The sequence below is a fragment of the Helianthus annuus genome, chromosome 8 (assembly GCF_002127325.2).
Source record: "Helianthus annuus cultivar XRQ/B chromosome 8, HanXRQr2.0-SUNRISE, whole genome shotgun sequence".
Lineage (NCBI taxonomy): Eukaryota > Viridiplantae > Streptophyta > Magnoliopsida > Asterales > Asteraceae > Helianthus > Helianthus annuus.
Genome location: NC_035440.2, coordinates 117587414 through 117609393, shown reverse-complemented (window position 1 = coordinate 117609393; position 21980 = coordinate 117587414). Strand labels below are relative to the sequence as shown.

At 42.7% G+C, this 21980-nt stretch overlaps 1 protein-coding gene across 1 annotated transcript in view; it reads right to left on the bottom strand.

Moving 5' to 3' along the window:
• Positions 1 to 807: 807 nt before the first annotated feature.
• Positions 808 to 21980, bottom strand: part of LOC118481037 (leucine-rich repeat extensin-like protein 5) — a 31693-nt gene continuing 10520 nt past the window's right edge. Inside the window, exon 2 of the mRNA XM_035976123.1 lies at positions 808 to 1477. Within this exon, the coding sequence (XP_035832016.1) occupies positions 808 to 1477 (670 nt within the window). The remainder of the gene's footprint in view (positions 1478 to 21980) is intronic.

Sequence of the window (21980 nt, the reverse complement as noted above, 5' to 3'; positions counted from 1 at the left end):
GGCAGAGGGTTGTTGGTATCGGTGTTCCTTCGAGGCGGCATCTTTCTTCTAAGAAGAAGATCGGTTGGGTCAGGTCTTTTTCGTTAAATAAATAATTAGTTGTCTGAAGGTCGTATGTACATATACATATAAGCAATCATCATAGCAAGCAATCAAGCAACAACCAAATCATAGCACAACGTGTAAATTAACAAGGTGTTTAGTGAGAACATGACGATTGAGCTTTCTTTAATTACCGACCATAATTACATTGTTTACAAAGTGTATCACATCAAAAGGAACATAGGGTCACACTACCCTTGTCCAATAAGTCTGTCAATATACCCAAAAATCACATGATCATAAGTGGTCTTCAAAAGTCTTCACAATCTCGGCTCAATAGTAGTGCTTTCACTAAAAGTAATGCATCTGCATAAGACCAAAAACCTACTGTACTGATGGCGGAGGAGGAGGAGGGAAGAAAAGCAAACTACGAACATGTGCGAGCTCTTCCTCGAGTTTGTATACACGGCGAAGCAAATAACTTATCTGCTGATCGACAGTAAGGAAACGAGTATCAAAACCTGGAAAAGGTGTAAGAGCAGTAGGTGGATGTGCAAAAGGAGACAATGATGAGTGTGGAGGAACAAAAGTAGACTGACAGGGACAAGGTGGGGGACGTGGAGTCAGCTCAAGCTCCAAAACTCTGCGACTAAAAACCTCAAACAGTAGCTGAAGTGGCAAGAGCAACACATCATGTGTGTAGCCAACAAAATGGGGGGGGGGATGGTAGGGGTCTGAGATCGGCATAGAGTATGGTGGGAACCATCAGAATGGCTCGTCAAACGGTGTAGATGTGGAAGGAGCAAATGGTGCAGTCTGAGGAATCGGAGGAAAAGCTGCTGAAGCAAAAGGATCGTAGCTCGGGGGCTGGCCTGACATACCTTCCCCTGGACGGGGTGCAGGGATGTCCTGTAAGAAAGTAATCGGAAAATCAGTGTGGTGGACATCAGACTCTACAGGACGAAGAGGAGCAACATCAGCGGGTGTGGGTGGAGGAATAAATGGCTCAGCAAGAGGAAGATCAACAGGTGCAGGTACCGGGTCTGGAATAAGAGGTGCAGTGTCGGGTAATCCAAATGGAACATGGTCAGGATCAAGAATCGGCTCACGATCAATAGGTGCAACATCAGGCTGCCCAAAATGAATAGGAGCTGGCTCAGGACCAGGCTCGGGGTCGTGTGGAGGTGTAAGGTCACGAGCAGGAGATGGTGCAGCAGACATAGCAGTGTCGTCGTCTGAGTCAGTAGCAAAAAGCTGCGATCCAGCCGCCCGTAAAGCTGAAGAATTCATAGACTCAAATGAGTCTGAAACCGAATGCAGACTGGAATCAGAAGATATCTCAACGACAGGAACAGCAGGAGGTGGGACAGCTACAACATCCTCATCTATCTCCCCATCGCCCTGGGCGTCAGCTGGGGGACCGTCTATGTAACACCTCGAAATTTTGTGTCCAATAATGTGTTAACACGTGTCGTTAGTTTACACGTGGCATTAGATGATAAATAAAGGACTAAAGTTGACAAACCTTGAAAGTATGTAAATTCGAGGGTTATAAATGCCAACAAAGGGTAAATATACTGTATAGTAACTCTAAACGATGCTCGTACCTTCAAACGAATAAATCATGGATCGTACGGAAGCGAAACACGGAAGAAAGTGAGAGATTACAAGCTGCAGGGGTTAACTGTGTCAACATGTTTAATTATACCTCTTAGTGACCCTTTGACAAACCCGAGGCTTTGTAACAGTAAAATACGCTCACTAGGATGTACTATATAAATTTTGCGAAGTTCCGTTTTAAAACGAGAAAGTTATGATCAAATTCGTACGAGAGGGGTTAAAAGCGTCAACAATGAAAGTTAAGGCTTTTCGGATAGTAATTAAACTAACCGGGGACTTAACAGCGCGGGTAAAAGGCACGAGGTCCTTAACGGTAAATAATCGAGGGCCAAATCGCAAAGTTACCCCTTCGAAACCGAAAGGTTAGGTTATTAATTACGAAGATTTGGTCAATGATTATAAAAGATTTAGAAATCTTGAAAATCATGGCTAATGCGGGCCGCGTAAAGGTTGTGCATGAGTTGATGCGGGCCGCAAGCCACATGCATATACGCGTTCTGACTTGAGGATTCAGGCGGCCCGCGTACAAGTTGCCTGATCTCTCATGTGGGTCGCGTGAACCACCCAGATGCAGAAACTTTGGACAGATGCATTATTTGAGCTTGTGAACGATCAAAAGGGCAATAAATGAAGCATGGGCGCCCTCTACTTGCCTCCTAGCACCCAGGGCCACCTGCTGGACATCCATGATGCTTTGTAGGATGAGTTGTGATGATCCTAAGCCTCATTTTTCACTATAAAAGCCAATGCATTGTGCATAAGTGAAACACACCTCAAAACTTACCTTCTGATCATTCCTGGAGCTCTCAAGCTTTCCTCTATCATTCTCAGTCGTGCACCAAGCTTCTGTAAGTTGCCTAACACTTTGTGGTTTCATTTTTCCATAGTTTTAGCCTAAAAGTCAATCCGTCGTAATTAACGATTGACTTTGCGATAAATCACGAATGGTCCAGTGGTTTGTCGAATCAAAGATAGTTATATGATGGTAATCATGTGGGCATTAAACCCCTAAAAGGGCACCCTCTGATTCCCACTCTAACTAGTCCAAATGTCGAGTCAAACGTGATTAGAAAAAGTCAACAGAAATGTCATTTTGCGATTTCTTGCATAATCTGTAATGTAGATGATATGTGACATGTTTTTAACACTCATAAAACATGATAATAAGTATATAAACTAGTCTAAGCGTGTTTGATCCGACCATTTTCTGTTTAGACCCGGTTCGGAGCCGAAAGTCGCAAAAGTTTGACTTTCGCATTGACTCCAGTTCTGACCCGTTAAAGTTTGTTTTAGATATGCCTTAGGACTCTCTTAGGACCAGGTTACATGATGGTATAAACCTCTGTGACTGTCACACCCCCAAAATCCACCTGCGGAGTATCACCGCTTGGGAGCGTGACTGACCAGGATCAAGCCACCAATCATATTGAACATGTAATCAATGTCAAGTATAATAAATGTAAACAAATCATTCAATACGATTGATGTTCCAATTAAAACATAGTTTAAGTTGCGGAAGCGTAACAATGAGTATCCAATGTATGTAAATAGTTCAGGTGTTGTAAATATAGTATAACATCCACGATCCAATCTCCACAACGACCTGCTCCTCCCTGTGCAAGCTCCATATGTACCTAATATCCTGCAAGGCATGCAGCAGAGAGTCAACAACTAGTTGAGCGAGTTCACAGTTAACAGTTCAGTAATAGTATAGTGTGAGTAGTAGTATGTTCGTTCGTTATGTCGTGTATCGTAATAGTTTCCATCGCGGCCTCCCAGGCAGGTATGCGAAGATATTAGGGGGATGATCATCCCGTATATTCTAGACTAGGTTTACTTGTATCGCGGCCTACCAGGCTGGTGTGCGAAGAATAGTAAATTACAGTTCGCGGCCTTCCAAAGGCAGGTGTGCGAAGTCAGTCATAATATCGCGGCCAACCCTTGGCAGGTGTGCGAAGATCAGTTCAATAAGTGTTACTAGTCTAGTCGTAGTTCAATCAGCTGAGTATGTACCATGGTTCATCAATTCACATCACTACGTTCCAGTATAAACAAGTACCAATAAGTAATCAATCCCATTCCCACCCTGGGAACCCCATGCCTTGGCTGTGTGAACTCACCTTGGTTTGCTCTGTATGTTATTGCTTCTAGTGTTTATAAATCTCTAAGTCCGTTACTCACGACCTAGGATATATTGCACATGATTCATTCCATTAGGGTTCACAATCTTCGATATTGAAACAACTGTGTTTTTGTGTGCTTATTGTGTACAGGATGATATCACATAGACTGTTCGTACATGTAGGATCATACAGTTACATTCAGCATCATACGATCATAAACAGAATCATACATCACGTAAGCAGTTAATTGTATTCACGTAATTCATACGTCACACTTCTGCATTTCACAATTCAGTCTAACATGGTGATTAACAAGTTTGTCACTATTAACATACTTCGCATACTCGACAGCGTTGATAAACTTAACAAGTTTAACTGAGTCAATGACTTAAGAAAACGACATATACACCTTATCCGATTCAATCATTTTATAATACACATTCATGGTCTCAAATTAAACGTACACAGAGTCAGACAGGGCCTTGCCCTTCTCAATAGCTCAGACAAGTGTGGGGGGGGGGGTTTCCCCTGTTTAAAACTCAGATAAGAAAATGGTGAGGGCTTTAAAGGTCGGGCAAGATATCAAGTCACAAAATTCAGAACCCCCTTACATGCATAAGGCTCGGACAAGTGTTTGGGCCACAAACTCGGACCTATGGGGAGTGGGATCAAACTCGGACCACATTAAGTATGTTAAACTCAGACAACCTTCAACTATTTAACTCGGTCATAATGTTTATTCAAATAAAGTCGGACTAGGGGAGAGTTCCTTAAACTCGGACAAGATGCTCAACAAAGTCGGACCTCTCTTGCATTCCAAACATAAAAATTCGGACATGATCAGCCTTTTAAACTCGGACCCCTCTCTAATTAATTAAACTCGGACCTTGTGAACATAATAAACTCGGTCCATGTGTTACTTAATAAACTCGGTCATCAAACCATTACAAAACTCGGGACTCATTTCTATTCATTAAATTCGGACCCCACTTGATGGATTAAACTCAGACTATACCTGATTAAATAAACTCGGGTAACAATCAACAAGCAAGGTCGGACCTAAAAGACATGAACATACTCGGACATATAGTGATTAACAAACTCAGCTCACTTTGATTTATTTAAACTCAGACATTTGTGTTTTACTAATAAACTCGGGCAACAAAACAAGCAATTAACTCGGATCCATTGTACCTCAATAACTCGGACATAACAACTACATAAACTCAGACTTACGCATCAATTAACACCCAGAACTGATTGAACAGTTACGAATACATCAAGACGTCAGTTACGTTTATTCATAATCCAGAAAACCCTAATTCGAGCCATCGCATAGCAGGATTCCAACTAACAGTTTGCATTTCTTCACATACCATGCATCCAAATCATTAAGCAATTGATTATATGACTAATTAACATTCTTATCACCATAATCAGAATTCAAACAATTATCACAGAACATCATGTAAAGAGCTAGGGTTTGCAAGGATTACAAGAATCAAGAATTTATGTAAATCAAACAATCAATTAAGGTTTTCATGAACACATAATCAATAAACAATTACCTTGAGATGATTCTAGAGAAATAGAGAAATCGAAAGTGATGAATGCCTTGTGCCAATGATGGTGGTGATGATGATTGCTAGAGAAATGAATTGTACGTGCTTTGTTTTCTTGTGTGTGATTTAGTGAAGAATTAGGGTTAAGTATCATATAAGTTCCACTAATTACTCTACACACCCTTAATTGTTACATTTTACACAAGCACACCATCTCACAACAATTTCACAATTTCACCACCAATTTTATGCACTAGACAAGTCTTTTCACAATTAACACGTAACCGAACACATTCACATAATATACTTCGTTGTATCAAAACGTTAGCGTTCCATAACGAATTAAGTGTGCAAATAACTACTAAACAAACAACGAATGTGCAATAAATGCGAAATAGAAATCTTGGAAATTCGAGTTGTCACATTATCCCCAACTTGAAAGAAATTTCGTCCCGAAATTTGGTACGCACTCACTGAGGAAGCTAAGTAAGTTATATCGTTCACTGGTTTTCCTGGGGTGTCACATCATCCCCCCGTTGATTTGGAATTTCGTCCCGAAATTCAGTAGTAGTAGCTTCAGCCTCAGTAGTGGTTGCATTGGTTTCGAATAACTGGGGTACTTTTCTGTCATCTGATCTTCGCGTTCCCAGGTGTACTCTGGGCCACGTCGGGAGTTCCAACGAACTCGAACAAGAGGGATTCTCTTGTGTTTGAGGACCTTACATCCCGGTCCGTGATTTCAACTGGTTCCTCGACGAACTGCAACCGCTCGTCGATAGTGAGTTCCTTAAAAGGAACTATGAGGGTCTCATCTGACAGACACTTCTTCAGATTTGACACGTGAAATACATTGTGAACTGCACCGAGTTCAGCTGTTAGGTTCAGTCTGTAGGCTACTGGGCCTATTTCTTTCAGTGATTTCGAACGGTCCAACATACCGTGGGTTGAGTTTGCCTCGTTTGCCTAAACGAACCACACCCTTCCAGGGTGAGACTTTTAATAAAACCCGGTCCCCGACCTGAAATTCCAAGGCTTGCTACGCTTGCCCGCGTAGGCTTTCTGACGGTCGCGTGCTGCCGCCATGCGTTGTCGTATCTGTGCAATCTTTTCTGTGGCGTCCACTAAAATCTCTGGACCCGTAATCTGACTATCCCCCACCTCTACCCAACCGAGAGGTGGCCGGCATTTACGTCCGTACAATGCCTCGAATGGAGAGGTTTGAATGCTGGTATGGTAGCTGTTATAGCTCTGTCGTGAGTCGTGCATCCCGATCGGAGGATATGGAGATGGGCACCCCGTGCCTAGAAACAACTTCTTTAAGATGGATGTCTGCGGGAGTGGAGAACTTATCCGTTTCCTTTACAGCCAGGAAATGTGCAGACTTGGTGAGTCGATCCACGATCACCCATATAGTATCATTCCCACGCTGGGATTTAGGTAAGCCCGTAACCAAAATCCATGGAAATCTCTTCCCATTTCCACTGTGGTATCCTGGGTTGCTGGAGTAAGTCTGAGGGTTTATGGTACTCTGTCTTGACTCTCGCACAAGCCAATCATTTGTAATGTGGGCCTTCATGCTAGGCCACCAATATGTAGTTCTAATGTCGTGGTACATTTTGTCTGACTCTGGAGGTACCGAGTAGCGAGACTTGTGTGCTTCGCCCATCACAAGCTCTCGTAAACCGCCATAAAGTGGGACCCAAATACGTCCCGTTACAAAGTAGGCGTCGTCTTCCTTTTGTTCCAATCGTTGCCTTGAGCCGCGTAAGGCTTCAGCCATGACGTTTTCGGGTTTCAATGCCTCTATCCGAGTAGCTCGTATCTGAGAAGGAAGGCTAGACTGGATAGTAAGCTGTAGCGCTCGCACGCGCTTCGGTAGAGTGTCTTTCCGACTGAGGGCGTCAGCCACAACATTGGCCTTGCCTGGATGGTACTTGATGGCGCATTCGTAATCGTTCAGTAGTTCAACCCATCTTCGTTGACGCATGTTTAAATCCTTCTGCTTAAGGATATGCTCGAGACTCCTGTGATCGGTGTAAATCGTGCACCTGGTACCGTACAGGTAGTGTCGCCATATCTTAAGCGCGAAAACAACAGCTCCCAGCTCTAAATCGTGCGTCGTGTAGTTTCGTTCATGAACTTTGAGTTGCCGCGAAGCGTAGGCGATAACTTTATCCCGTAGCGAGTTCTGAATGCGGTTTTGGAGACGTCCTCATCCCGGACTCTCAGCTGATGGTATCCTGACCTCAGATCAATCTTGGAGTATTAACTCGACCTTTGCAACTGGTCGAATAAGTCGTCAATGCGTGGAAGAGGATAACGGTTCTTCACTTTGACCTTGATCAGTTCGCGATAGTCTATACACATCCTGTAAGTGCCACCCTTCTTTTTCACGAATAGTACTGGAGCTCCCCAAGGCGAAGAGCTTGGACGAATGAAGCCCTTATCCAAGAGCTCTTGTAGTTGCTTCGATAGTTCTTCCAGTTCGGTTGGAGCTAATCGATACGGTGCGCGTGCTATAGGTGCTGCTCCTGGAGCTAGCTCGACTTGAAACTCGACTTGACGATGAGGCGGTAAACCGGGTAAATCTTCAGGAAACACCTGAGGAAAGTCACGTACAACTGGAATATCCTCCAGCTTCTTTTCCTTTGCTGATGCGTCAGTGACAAGAGCCAAAATAGTTGTGTGTCCTTTTCGTAAACATTTCTGCGCCTTTAAGTAAGAGATGATGCCAACCACAGCACCACTCTTGTCACCTTGTACTTCGAGAGGTTCTTGACTGGAGCGAGGAATACGAATAACTTTTTCTTTGCACAAGATCTCCGCATGATGTTGGGATAACCAATCCATACCGATGACGACGTCGAAACTACCCAAAACTATGGGTATGAGATCAATCGGGAACGTCTGACCCGCTAGAACAATACTACAACCCTTGACTACATGTGCGGCTTCTACACTTTTACCATTGGCTAGTTCTACGACGTGTTTGGTGTCTAGAGGTGTTGGTGTACGTTTTAATAATTTACTCATTTTCAAGGACATATAACTTGTATCAGCACCCGAATCAAACAAGACAGTAACATAAATATCGTCGAGAAGAAACTTACCCATAACCACATTGGGATCATTCACTGCATCTCCTCGACCCAACACAAAAGCACGACCACGAGCTTCATTGCCGTTGTTGTTGTTGTTTCCCCCGTTGTTGTTGTTACCATTACCCTGATTGTTGTTATGGTTGTTGTTGTTCTGGTTTCTGTTCAGCTGAGGGCAATGCCTTTTGAAGTGACCCTCTGCACCGCAATGAAAACACCCTTTGTTACCCTGCTGCTGATTCTGCTGTGCTTGAGGTTGCTGCTGATTCTGGTTTGCAGGTTGAGGGCTTCTACAATCTTTGGCCTCATGACCCGCCTTGAGGCATCTTTGACAACGAACCTGGTTACACTGGCCACGATGATGCTTGTTGCAGGTGTTACACTTTGGAAGATTTCCTCGATACCTTCCCTGTCTGTGGCTGCCTGAGGAGTGCTGACTGGGACTCTGGTAACTGTCTGTCTTTCGCTGTTGAGCTTGCGACTGCACTGAAGCTGATCCCTTGCTAGAATCCCCATCCCATTTTCTCTTACTTTCACTGGGAGTAGCGGGAGTAGCAGAAGTGGTAGCGGTAGTAGTAGCGCTGATACAACTAGGCAGCCTATTCTGTTCCACTGCCTGATCCATGAGGCGATGAGCAAGACACTGAATGTCTCGGATATTGTCGAGGTTAGCCGATGTAGCAGGGCTCTGAATCTCTGAGGCTAGACCCTTGAGGTACAATTCAATACGCTTGCTTGGAGGGTCCACCATGGTTGGACACAAGATGGCCAGTTCGTTCGACCGTTTCGTATAAGCATCAATTTCTGACCCCGTCATTTTCAAATGGTAAAGCTCCACTTCCAACCTGTGGATGTCATCACGCGTGCAGTATTCCCTTTTAATGCGTTCTTTGAATTCGTTCCAGGGGTGGCGTGAACAGCTGCGAGCCCTAATATCTGAACTTACACGTTCCACCAGGTTAGCGCGATTTCTTTCAACGTGCCAGTGGCGTACTTGACCCTGCGTGCCTCAGGGCATTCTCACATCTCGAATACTGACTCGAACTTCCCAACCCAATGGAGTAGTCCCACTTCTCCTTCTGTGCCACTGAATGTGCTTGGACGATGGTCCATGAAGTCCTTGAATGTGCAGACAGGTTGATGTGCACTCTGACCCGTTGCGCGAGAAAGATAGGTCAAGGTTAAGCGCGAGAGTTGGGTCACGAGAGTAGGATCTAACATCCTAGAATAGGTTTGGAATAGCAGGTTATACCTCCTGCTTGTGCGGCTGCAAGCGCCGCAGAAACTTGTTCGTTAATGAGAGCCGTCAACCGGGCTTGAGTCATGTTAACACGTCCAGACATGATCGAGCGGTAAGGGTAGCATAAGTATGAATGGTTCGCGGGTAGTGCGATGACAGAAAAGTGTAGGCACATAGGTGTTCTTAAGCAGTAACAAGTAGTGAGCAAAGTAATGTAAGCATACTACGAGCAATGTTCTATGCAAATTCTAGCAAGCAGGTAATAAACATAAACCTTATTACCTAGGATGTCGAGTCTTGCACGTGGAGCGAAGCGTCGTTGTGGATCGTTGAGAGCACTGTTCTGGTTATAGTCTGGTTTTAATAAAAACGTTTTCCCCATATTAAAACCAAGTTCTCTATAACCAATGGCTCTGATACCAATCTGTCACACCCCCAAAATCCACCTGCGGAGTATCACCGCTTGGGAGCGTGACTGACCAGGATCAAGCCACCAATCATATTGAACATGTAATCAATGTCAAGTATAATAAATGTAAACAAATCATTCAATACGATTGATGTTCCAATTAAAACATAGTTTAAGTTGCGGAAGCGTAACAATGAGTATCCAATGTATGTAAATAGTTCAGGTGTTGTAAATATAGTATAACATCCACGATCCAATCTCCACAACGACCTGCTCCTCCCTGTGCAAGCTCCATATGTACCTAATATCCTGCAAGGCATGCAGCAGAGAGTCAACAACTAGTTGAGCGAGTTCACAGTTAACAGTTCAGTAATAGTATAGTGTGAGTAGTAGTATGTTCGTTCGTTATGTCGTGTATCGTAATAGTTTCCATCGCGGCCTCCCAGGCAGGTATGCGAAGATATTAGGGGGATGATCATCCCGTATATTCTAGACTAGGTTTACTTGTATCGCGGCCTACCAGGCTGGTGTGCGAAGAATAGTAAATTACAGTTCGCGGCCTTCCAAAGGCAGGTGTGCGAAGTCAGTCATAATATCGCGGCCAACCCTTGGCAGGTGTGCGAAGATCAGTTCAATAAGTGTTACTAGTCTAGTCGTAGTTCAATCAGCTGAGTATGTACCATGGTTCATCAATTCACATCACTACGTTCCAGTATAAACAAGTACCAATAAGTAATCAATCCCATTCCCACCCTGGGAACCCCATGCCTTGGCTGTGTGAACTCACCTTGGTTTGCTCTGTATGTTATTGCTTCTAGTGTTTATAAATCTCTAAGTCCGTTACTCACGACCTAGGATATATTGCACATGATTCATTCCATTAGGGTTCACAATCTTCGATATTGAAACAACTGTGTTTTTGTGTGCTTATTGTGTACAGGATGATATCACATAGACTGTTCGTACATGTAGGATCATACAGTTACATTCAGCATCATACGATCATAAACAGAATCATACATCACGTAAGCAGTTAATTGTATTCACGTAATTCATACGTCACACTTCTGCATTTCACAATTCAGTCTAACATGGTGATTAACAAGTTTGTCACTATTAACATACTTCGCATACTCGACAGCGTTGATAAACTTAACAAGTTTAACTGAGTCAATGACTTAAGAAAACGACATATACACCTTATCCGATTCAATCATTTTATAATACACATTCATGGTCTCAAATTAAACGTACACAGAGTCAGACAGGGCCTTGCCCTTCTCAATAGCTCAGACAAGTGTGGGGGGGGGGGTTTCCCCTGTTTAAAACTCAGATAAGAAAATGGTGAGGGCTTTAAAGGTCGGGCAAGATATCAAGTCACAAAATTCAGAACCCCCTTACATGCATAAGGCTCGGACAAGTGTTTGGGCCACAAACTCGGACCTATGGGGAGTGGGATCAAACTCGGACCACATTAAGTATGTTAAACTCAGACAACCTTCAACTATTTAACTCGGTCATAATGTTTATTCAAATAAAGTCGGACTAGGGGAGAGTTCCTTAAACTCGGACAAGATGCTCAACAAAGTCGGACCTCTCTTGCATTCCAAACATAAAAATTCGGACATGATCAGCCTTTTAAACTCGGACTCCTCTCTAATTAATTAAACTCGGACCTTGTGAACATAATAAACTCGGTCCATGTGTTACTTAATAAACTCGGTCATCAAACCATTACAAAACTCGGGACTCATTTCTATTCATTAAATTCGGACCCCACTTGATGGATTAAACTCAGACTATACCTGATTAAATAAACTCGGGTAACAATCAACAAGCAAGGTCGGACCTAAAAGACATGAACATACTCGGACATATAGTGATTAACAAACTCAGCTCACTTTGATTTATTTAAACTCAGACATTTGTGTTTTACTAATAAACTCGGGCAACAAAACAAGCAATTAACTCGGATCCATTGTACCTCAATAACTCGGACATAACAACTACATAAACTCAGACTTACGCATCAATTAACACCCAGAACTGATTGAACAGTTACGAATACATCAAGACGTCAGTTACGTTTATTCATAATCCAGAAAACCCTAATTCGAGCCATCGCATAGCAGGATTCCAACTAACAGTTTGCATTTCTTCACATACCATGCATCCAAATCATTAAGCAATTGATTATATGACTAATTAACATTCTTATCACCATAATCAGAATTCAAACAATTATCACAGAACATCATGTAAAGAGCTAGGGTTTGCAAGGATTACAAGAATCAAGAATTTATGTAAATCAAACAATCAATTAAGGTTTTCATGAACACATAATCAATAAACAATTACCTTGAGATGATTCTAGAGAAATAGAGAAATCGAAAGTGATGAATGCCTTGTGCCAATGATGGTGGTGATGATGATTGCTAGAGAAATGAATTGTACGTGCTTTGTTTTCTTGTGTGTGATTTAGTGAAGAATTAGGGTTAAGTATCATATAAGTTCCACTAATTACTCTACACACCCTTAATTGTTACATTTTACACAAGCACACCATCTCACAACAATTTCACAATTTCACCACCAATTTTATGCACTAGACAAGTCTTTTCACAATTAACACGTAACCGAACACATTCACATAATATACTTCGTTGTATCAAAACGTTAGCGTTCCATAACGAATTAAGTGTGCAAATAACTACTAAACAAACAACGAATGTGCAATAAATGCGAAATAGAAATCTTGGAAATTCGAGTTGTCACAGTGACCGGTTCGTTGCTTGTCCGAATCTTTTACACATTTCCGTTAATTGCTTAAAAGTTGACCGTAACGCCCTTTTTAATTTAAAACGAGAATTTCGGACACGTGAAAGGATCATGACCTTGGTTACTGATTTCTAAGCATGTCCCTAAAATTTCACGTCAATCCGAGGTCCAGAATATGAGTTATGCTAATTAGCGCAAATTGCGAAACTTTAGTAATTAAATAGCGCAATTAGCATAACGCCTATCTAAACCCGGATTTCGACACCAAACCTTTTGTTCACTGTTGTAAAATAATATTTTGGGATTTTTAAAGATTTTTAATTATTTTTAACCTGCTCATAACCTGCGGTTATGGCAACGGTTCGGTAAGTACCGAATATACCCTTTTCGGCCATAACTTGAGTTCTACAAGGTCTTTTGACCCGATTCCAGTTGCTACTGATTTTAAATAATAAATAAAGTATTTTAGACTTTATAAACTGTTCGGGAAACTCAGATTTCCTGTATAACTCTAAAACCTCTTTTATAATCTTTAAAAAGACCAAAATACCCCTACGGGGCATAATATGAGCTTAAACTCGTTACGGGCATTACGGAAGGTATCCTACTGATACCACAACCTCTTTAAGGCATATTGACTTAGGAAATCAGTGTAGGACTCCTACGGTTAACCGTTGCGCCTTTTGCGCGCACGGTTCGGCTTATGTAACTAGTTTACATAAATTAGCCGAAATGGATCAAACCATATTGTTTGGACCCCAAAATCCAGAGTATGATTATTATACCCATATAAAACAAGTCTTCAAACTTTTTGGGTCAAAATCACACTCCATTCACGGTTTTCGCCTTTCACGCGATTAAACCGTAACAATACTTTGAAACTGACCGGTCTAAGCTACGGCAAATATAAAGACCCGTTAGGATTCTAATAGGTTATTTTAAAACCTTCGTTCCAGAATAGGAGACCAGTAAAAGCCATCTGTGATTTATTCAATTAAGGATTATACTTGTAAAGGTAAATACTTTTAACTTATTTTCCGTTATACGAGCTTGGGTTACGGTATCTAAAATACCGCTTGGTCGGGCAATTGACCCCAACTCATTGGTAGTTGGGTATTATCAATGTGACCCGTTTAAAAACTTGTTTTGTTGGCTTAACGCCTTTGGGGGCTTAATGACCATGTCCCGGATATCCTTGGCAGCATTTATGAATGGCCACGACCTTGACATCCCGGTGTAGGCGTACACCCGACATTATGTCTATGACTATAAAAGTGTAGCCGTTGGTTACCCGCCACGGTTTTACACTATGTGGTGTGTCTATTAAACTTTAACCCGACACGACTCGGGCGACTGAACGCATAGTAACATGTAATTCTTTACAAGATTTGATTATAAATTATCCCAAGTTATAAAGAGTTTGTGCCTTGAGCATTTAAACCAATTTTATTAAACATTTTACAAAAGTGTCAGTTGAATGTATTTACCAGTGTAAACTGACGTATTTTCCCCAAAAAGACTAAATGCAGGTACTAGGCGTAATTGGCTGGGATTTCTCCTTAGCATCATTAGAAGTCTCGCAAGCTTAAGATGCCTAAAGTCTGTTGAACAATACTTTTGTTATTTCTATTTGATCCCCAGTGGATTATTATTTCAACAATGGTGATACATTGATATTAAACTTAAAGTTGAAATATATTATCTTTATGCTTCCGCTGTGCATTCTTATATTGTGTGGTTTGACTATAATGTTGCCAACTACGTCACGGTAATCCCCCACCAGGCCCACCGGTGAGACACGTGGAAATCGGGGTGTGACAGGTTGGTATCAGAGCCAACACTGAGTGAATTAAACACTAGGCTCTGTGTTTAATCTCAGTTACACAATTGCACATACTTGAGTCTAGACAAGAACATAGGACAAATTCGAATTGTTATTCCAGTTTGTCTTTTTATTGTTTATTGTTATTTAAAGTTTTGAAAGCAGGAAATATGCCACCTGCAATCAGACGAGGAAGAGGAGGAAGAGGCAGAGGAACGATCATTACTCACAATGATCACGAAGCTGGACCTTCGAACACGCGAGCTCCTTCCAGTACAAGGAGTGAAGAACCACAGAGACGAAGAAACCTTTTCGAACCTGCGAGACATTCCACCTCGCATAGCTCAACACCCTCATACCGCCATTCATTTGGACCAGACTCGGAAAACAATCCAAATAACCCTCAACCATCCTTTTTACCTCTACAGCGATCTGCTTCGCACCGATCTTATGGCGATCCCTCACCTTTCTTCATAGGACAGTTTAACCCAGCGGATTATGTCCAAGAGCCGACAGGGTATAACCCTTTAGGACCAGAGGATCACTTTTCTGAAGATAATGCAGTGGATATGGACGAGGATACAGACCCCGTCGAGCCTGCAAGGGGTACTCCCAATCATCCAATCGAGATCTCGGATGGGTCATCCTTCCATGGAACGCCCTATCAAGGTCCCGATAGTTACCAGGCGAGGTTTGACCAATGTAATTGGTACTTTACACCTTCACATCATTACTCGCCTCATGATCAACAGCAACAACAGGATCCTTCTGAGGATTCGCGGTTTGTGGCCGTTACGCCACCACCACCGCCACCGGTTCAACCAGTAATTCCAGATCCGCCAAGGCGTAGAAGATCAGGAGCACGGATGTCTACCCGAGGAGGGGAATTCCATTTCAGCACCCCTCGCCACTCGAGTGCTAGTCACTTTCCGTCAGTGCCTGAAGAAGAACCACAATTAGGGGAACCTTCTGGTCACCCTGCAGAGGTGAATTCTGCACCAGTTGCACCACCTCTGCCACCATTCGGATATGACAATCCGATACCAGCGTACGGCGCTTCCACGGCGTACAATCCATTTGAGCAGCCAACTCATACGCACTACAACTATAACTATGATGCCGATCCATATGTAATCGCGGCAAATTATAATGCCCTCCATGGAACCTCTTGGAGAGCAGATTACTCAGCTCATGGGTATCCAATACCCTCTAGACCTCCGGTTCCGCAACCGTCGCAGCAGCCACGTTTTTCTCCACCGGAACAAGAAGAAATACTCCACCGTTTAAACCGTGTGGAAAGAGACTTCGAACAAAACACAAGAGTAATCGTGGATTTCTCAAGGGCTTAGCAAACCTACTGAAGGGAAGGAAGAAACGAGACCATTAGTCTTCTTATGAAATGTTGTATTTGCAATTTAGTCCCTGCATGGACTTGTCTTTCTATAAACCTCTGCGTAGGTAGTTATTTAAGTAAAAGTCTCGTTTAGGGAAGCGTGTAATCGTATTTAAAGTTTATGGAATGTTATGTTATAAATTTCATTTTTGTTATTATTATATATGAAATAAATCAAAAATCATTCCTTTTAAAATTTAAATCTGCCTAAGTAAAGAATCTTAAGAGTGAAACCTAGCCAGGTGTCTTTTTGGACCCAGCCAAGATGGTAAGACCTGATTAAAAGATTCAGAATTCCAGTTGACCTCTGTAATCATGTTAACATTCATGGCAGATGTGATTCGTTAAAAATCGCACGCGTCATTCTGTATAAAAATCCTTCTAAGGATTTCAAAGCCCAAATAAATGATTTATAAATCATGGGTTAAATCATCAATAAAGATGATCAATTATTAAACATCCATTAGTGATGTAGTGCCTACGGGCCATAATTATTGTCATACAAGACAAAACACAGTGGTGGTCTATGACTCCCTGTCAGAAAGGGTAAAAGGACTACGGTTCAAACCTTCATACCTTGATTCTCTGTAATCTCGGCTAATATTATAAAAACGTCCTCGTGACTAGGCTTTTGTGCCAATAACAATATTATTTGTAATTAGGATAACTATGTTCAAATCCTAAATAAAAGTGAGTAACAAATTAACCAGATATGGTCTCTGTTACCATGGTTAATGAATTGTCATAAAAGACAATTCCATAATAAACTCCTAAATAAAATTTTTCGTTATCTTCTGTAACAGATTTAAGTTACCATGGCTGATCCTAGTGGAGAAAATAGCCACTCGAAAGAAGATGAATATGATAACGCCCAGGTTCATTTGACGGGCGCAGAACTGAAAGCTCTTGTCGACAATGCTGTTAAGGCAGCTCTGGATCGACAATATGAGGAATATACCAAATCTCGGAGCCGAACCATATCCAAACCACCCTCAAAGCCGAAGAAACACACAAAATCTCACAGCAAATCGCTGTCCAAGCCTAAGAAGGACGATGATAATCATTCGTCCAATGAAAAAAGTGTCCGTCAGGAAAGAGTATATACTGACGCATCTCGCGCCAGAGGCTGCACCTACAAGTACTTTGTATCATGCAAACCCCGAGACTTCACTGGGGAGAAAGGAGCGGTCGGTTGTATGACATGGCTTGACGAGATGGACACCGTGGTGGACATCAGCGGCTGTGCAGAAAGAGACGTGGTAAAGTTTGTGTCCCAATCATTCAAGGGCGAGGCCCTGGCTTGGTGGAGGTCGTTGGTTCAGGCCTCGGGAAAGGCTGTTCTATACAACATGACATGGGATGAATTCGTTTCTCTCATCAAGGAGAATTATTGCCCTCAACATGAGGTGGAGAAGATAGAATCCGATTTTCGATCATTGGTTATGACAAACCTTGACTGCCAAGCTTACCTAACGAGCTTCAATACGATGTCCCGGTTGGTTCCATATCTGGTAACCCCGGAGCCAAAAAAAATCGCTCGTTTCATCGGTGGGTTAGCCCCCGAAATAAAGGCAAGCGTGAAGGCCTCTCGGCCAGCGACCTTTCGATCTGTAGCAGACATATCTTTGTCCCTTACTCTGGATGCGGTCCGACAAAGATCGCTAAGGAACAAAGAAGCTGAAAAGAGAAAGCGTGAAGATGAAACTTCACGGAGGTCGAGCAAGAAACACCGTGGAAACGGTGATAACAAGAGGGGGTCAGAGTCAAGGAAGGATGGGCAACAGACTGGTGAGAAGCCCAAGTGTAAGACTTGCAAGAGACATCACTTTGGGAAGTGTAGGCTCGAGTCAAATTCGCAGACTCAGTCGAAGTCGTATGCTTGCGGGTTGTGCAAGTCCAAGGACCACAAGACCGTGGACTGCAAGAAGATAAAAGATACAACCTGCTATAACTGCAACGAGAAGGGGCACATTAAAAGCAACTGCCCTAAATATGCCAAGAAGCCTGAAGAGGCCAAGATGAACAATGCTAGAGTCTTCAGGATGGAGGCGGAAGAAGCAGTGCTGGATGACAACGTAATCACAGGTACTTTTCTCGTAAATGATATCTTTGCAAGAGTACTTTTTGATTCGGGCGCTGATAAGTCTTTCGTAGATCATAAATTTTGCAAATTGCTGAATATGCTTGTCAAAACCTTAAATGTGAATTATGAGGTAGAGCTAGCAGATGGTACCATAGAAACCATCTCCACTGTGTTAGATGGATGTGTGATATCCATTAAGAACCACTCTTTTCCTCTATCTCTACTCCCCTTTAAATTGGCCGGTTTTGACTTAGTGTTGGGTATGGACTGGTTATCTCACAACCAGGCCCAAATCGTCTGCAACAGAAAGCAGATTGTGATAAAGACTCCGGCTGGTGAATCGCTTACCATTCGGGGGGATACCCAGTACGGATTGCCTGAGCAAGTGACTATGCTCAAGGCTTCAAAATGTCTAAAGAAGGGTTGTGTCATCTACATGGCACAGGTGATTATTGAAGAACCTAAACTGAAGATAGAAGACATTCCCGTCATTTCGGAGTATCTAGAAGTTTTCCCTGAAGATCTACCTGGTTTGCCACCAGATAGGCAAGTGGAATTCAGGATCGATATCATCCCTGGAGCAGCACCTATCGCTAGAGCACCTTACAGGCTAGCACCAACCGAAATGAAGGAGTTAAGGACCCAGCTGGATGAACTGCTAGCTAAAGGTTTCATCAAACCCAGTTCGTCTCCCTGGGGAGCACCTGTCCTGTTTGTAAAGAAGAAGGACGGATCGATGCGTCTGTGCATCGATTATCACGAGCTTAATAAAGTCACGATAAGGAATAGATATCCCTTGCCGAGGATCGACGATTTGTTCGATCAGTTACAAGGGGCAAGTTATTTTTCGAAGATTGACTTGAGGTCAGGCTACCATCAACTGAAAGTCAGAGATGAAGACGTACATAAAACCGCATTTAGGACTCGTTACGGTCACTACGAGTTCCTAGTAATGCCTTTTGGGCTCACAAATGCACCGGTTGCGTTCATGGATCTCATGAATCGCGCCTGCAAGCCGTACTTGGACAAATTCGTCATCGTTTTCATCGACGACATTCTTATATACTCGAAGAACCGAGCTGACCATGAGAAACACCTTCGATGTATTCTCAAGCTGCTACACCATGAGAAACTCTATGCCAAATTCTCTAAGTGCGAATTCTGGCTACGAGCAGTCCAATTTCTAGGACACGTTGTCAGCGAGCGTGGTATCCAGGTGGATCCCGCTAAAGTAGAGGCTGTCATGAATTGGCATGAGCCAAAGACGCCTACTGAGATTCGTAGTTTCCTGGGGTTAGCAGGATACTACAGGCGATTCATTGAAAATTTTTCAAGGATTGCTGCGCCCTTAACTTCCCTGACCAAGAAGAAGATAAAATTTGATTGGGGCCCTAAGCAGCAAGAATCCTTTGATATTCTAAAGCAAAAGCTGAGCAACGCCCCTGTGTTGACATTACCTGAAGGTAACGAAGAGTTCGTAGTTTACTGCGACGCATCACCACTGGCATGGGATGTGTGCTCATGCAGAAAGGCAAGGTTATTGCCTATGCTTCGAGACAGTTAAAGGTGCACGAAAAGAATTACACCACCCATGACTTGAGTAGAAAGGAAAGGGTGAAACCCATCCGAATCAATGCCAAAAGCATTGAAGTCAAGAATAATTTGATTGAAAGGGTGTTAGCTGCACAGAGAGAAGCTGTGTTGGAAGCTAACTATCCTCAAGAGAAGCTAGGAGTAACTGAGGAGCAGTTAACTCTTAGCAAGGACAGAATTTTACGTTTGAATGGACGAATATGGGTTCTGATTTATGGAGGACTACGAGATGTTATCCTCCAGGAAGCCCATAGTTCCAAGTATTCTGTTCACCCGGGAGCTGATAAGATGTATCAGGATCTAAAGGCAAATTATTGGTGGATAGGCTTGAAAAAGTCTGTAGCCGCTTATGTAGCAAAATGCTTAACTTGTGCGCAAGTCAAGGCTGAGCATCAAAAGCCATCTGGCTTGCTACAACAGCCTGAACTTCCTGAATGGAAGTGGGAATGTGTAACTATGGATTTTATTACCAAGTTACCCAAGACGAGGAAAGGAAATGACACAATATGGGTTATCGTTGATAGGCTGACTAAATCAGCGCATTTCTTACCCATCAAGGAGACTTATAGCTCCGATATGTTAGCCCAGTTATACGTTGATAAGATTGTAGCCTTGCATGGCATACCTGTGTCTATTATCTCTGATCGGGATACTAGATACACGTCGCATTTCTGGAAGAGCTTCTAGCAATCTTTGGGCACACGTTTGAATTTTAGTACGGCTTACCATCCCCAGACAGACGGTCAGAGTGAGCGTACTATTCAAACGTTGGAAGACATGCTTCGTGCATGTGCTATCGATTTAGGTGGTAGTTGGGATAAGAACCTACCACTAATCGAATTCTCCTACAACAATAGCTACCATACCAGCATTAAGGCTGCGCCTTTCGAGGCATTATACGGTAGAAAGTGTAGATCGCCTGTTTGTTGGGCGGAAGTTGGAGATGTCCAATTGTCTGGACCAGAGATAGTTTTCGAAATGACGGACAAGATCGTCCAGATTCGAGACCGTCTCAAAGCTGCCCGTGATAGGCAGAAGAGTTACGCGGATCCAAAGTGTAAAGATTTTCACTTTGAAGTAGGTGAAAAAGTGTTACTTAAAGTATCACCCTGGAAAGGGGTGATGCGTTTCGGTAAGAAAGGCAAACTAAGCCCGAGATACATAGGACCTTTCGAGGTTATTGAACGGGTCGGGTCCGTTGCCTATAAGCTAAACTTACCGGAGGAGCTCAATGGAATTCACAATGTGTTCCACATCTGCAATCTAAAGAAGTGGTTCGCTGATGAATCATTAGTGATCCCACACACAGATGTGCATATAGATGAGAGCTTGAAATTTGTGGAGAAGCCTTTGTCGATTGAAGATCGACAGGTAAAGAAGCTTCTAAGGAAGCATGTAGCTATAGTAAAGGTCAAGTGGGATGCCCGTAGAAGTCCCGAATTCACGTGGGAAGTTGAAGCCACGATGAAAGAGAAATACCCGTATTTGTTTGAGTAAATCTCGGGTCGAGATTTATTTTAAAAGGGTGAGAATGTAACACCTCGAAATTTTGTGTCCAATAATGTGTTAACACGTGTCGTTAGTTTACACGTGGCATTAGATGATAAATAAAGGACTAAAGTTGACAAACCTTGAAAGTATGTAAATTCGAAGGTTATAAATGTCAACAAAGGGTAAATATACTGTATAGTAACTCTAAACGATGCTCGTACCTTCAAATGAATAAATCATGGATCGTACGGAAGCGAAACGCGGAAGAAAGTGAGAGATTACAAGCTGCAGGGGTTAACTGTGTCAACATGTTTAATTATACCTCTGAGTGACCCTTTGACGAACCCGAGGCTTTGTAACAGTAAAATACGCTCACTAGGATGTACTATATAAATTTCGCGAAGTTCCGTTTTATAACGAGAAAGTTATGATCAAATTCGTACGAGAGGGGTTAAAAGCGTCAACAATGAAAGTTAAGGCTTTTCGGATAGTAATTAAACTAACCGGGGACTTAACAGTGCGGGTAAAAGGCACGAGGTCCTTAACGGTAAATAATCGAGGGCCAAATCGCAAAGTTACCCCTTCGAAACCGAAAGGTTAGGTTATTAATTACGAAGATTTGGTCAATGATTATAAAAGATTTAGAAATCTTGAAAATCATGGCTAATGCGGGCCGCGTAAAGGTTGTGCATGAGTTGATGCGGGCCGCGAGCCACATGCATATAC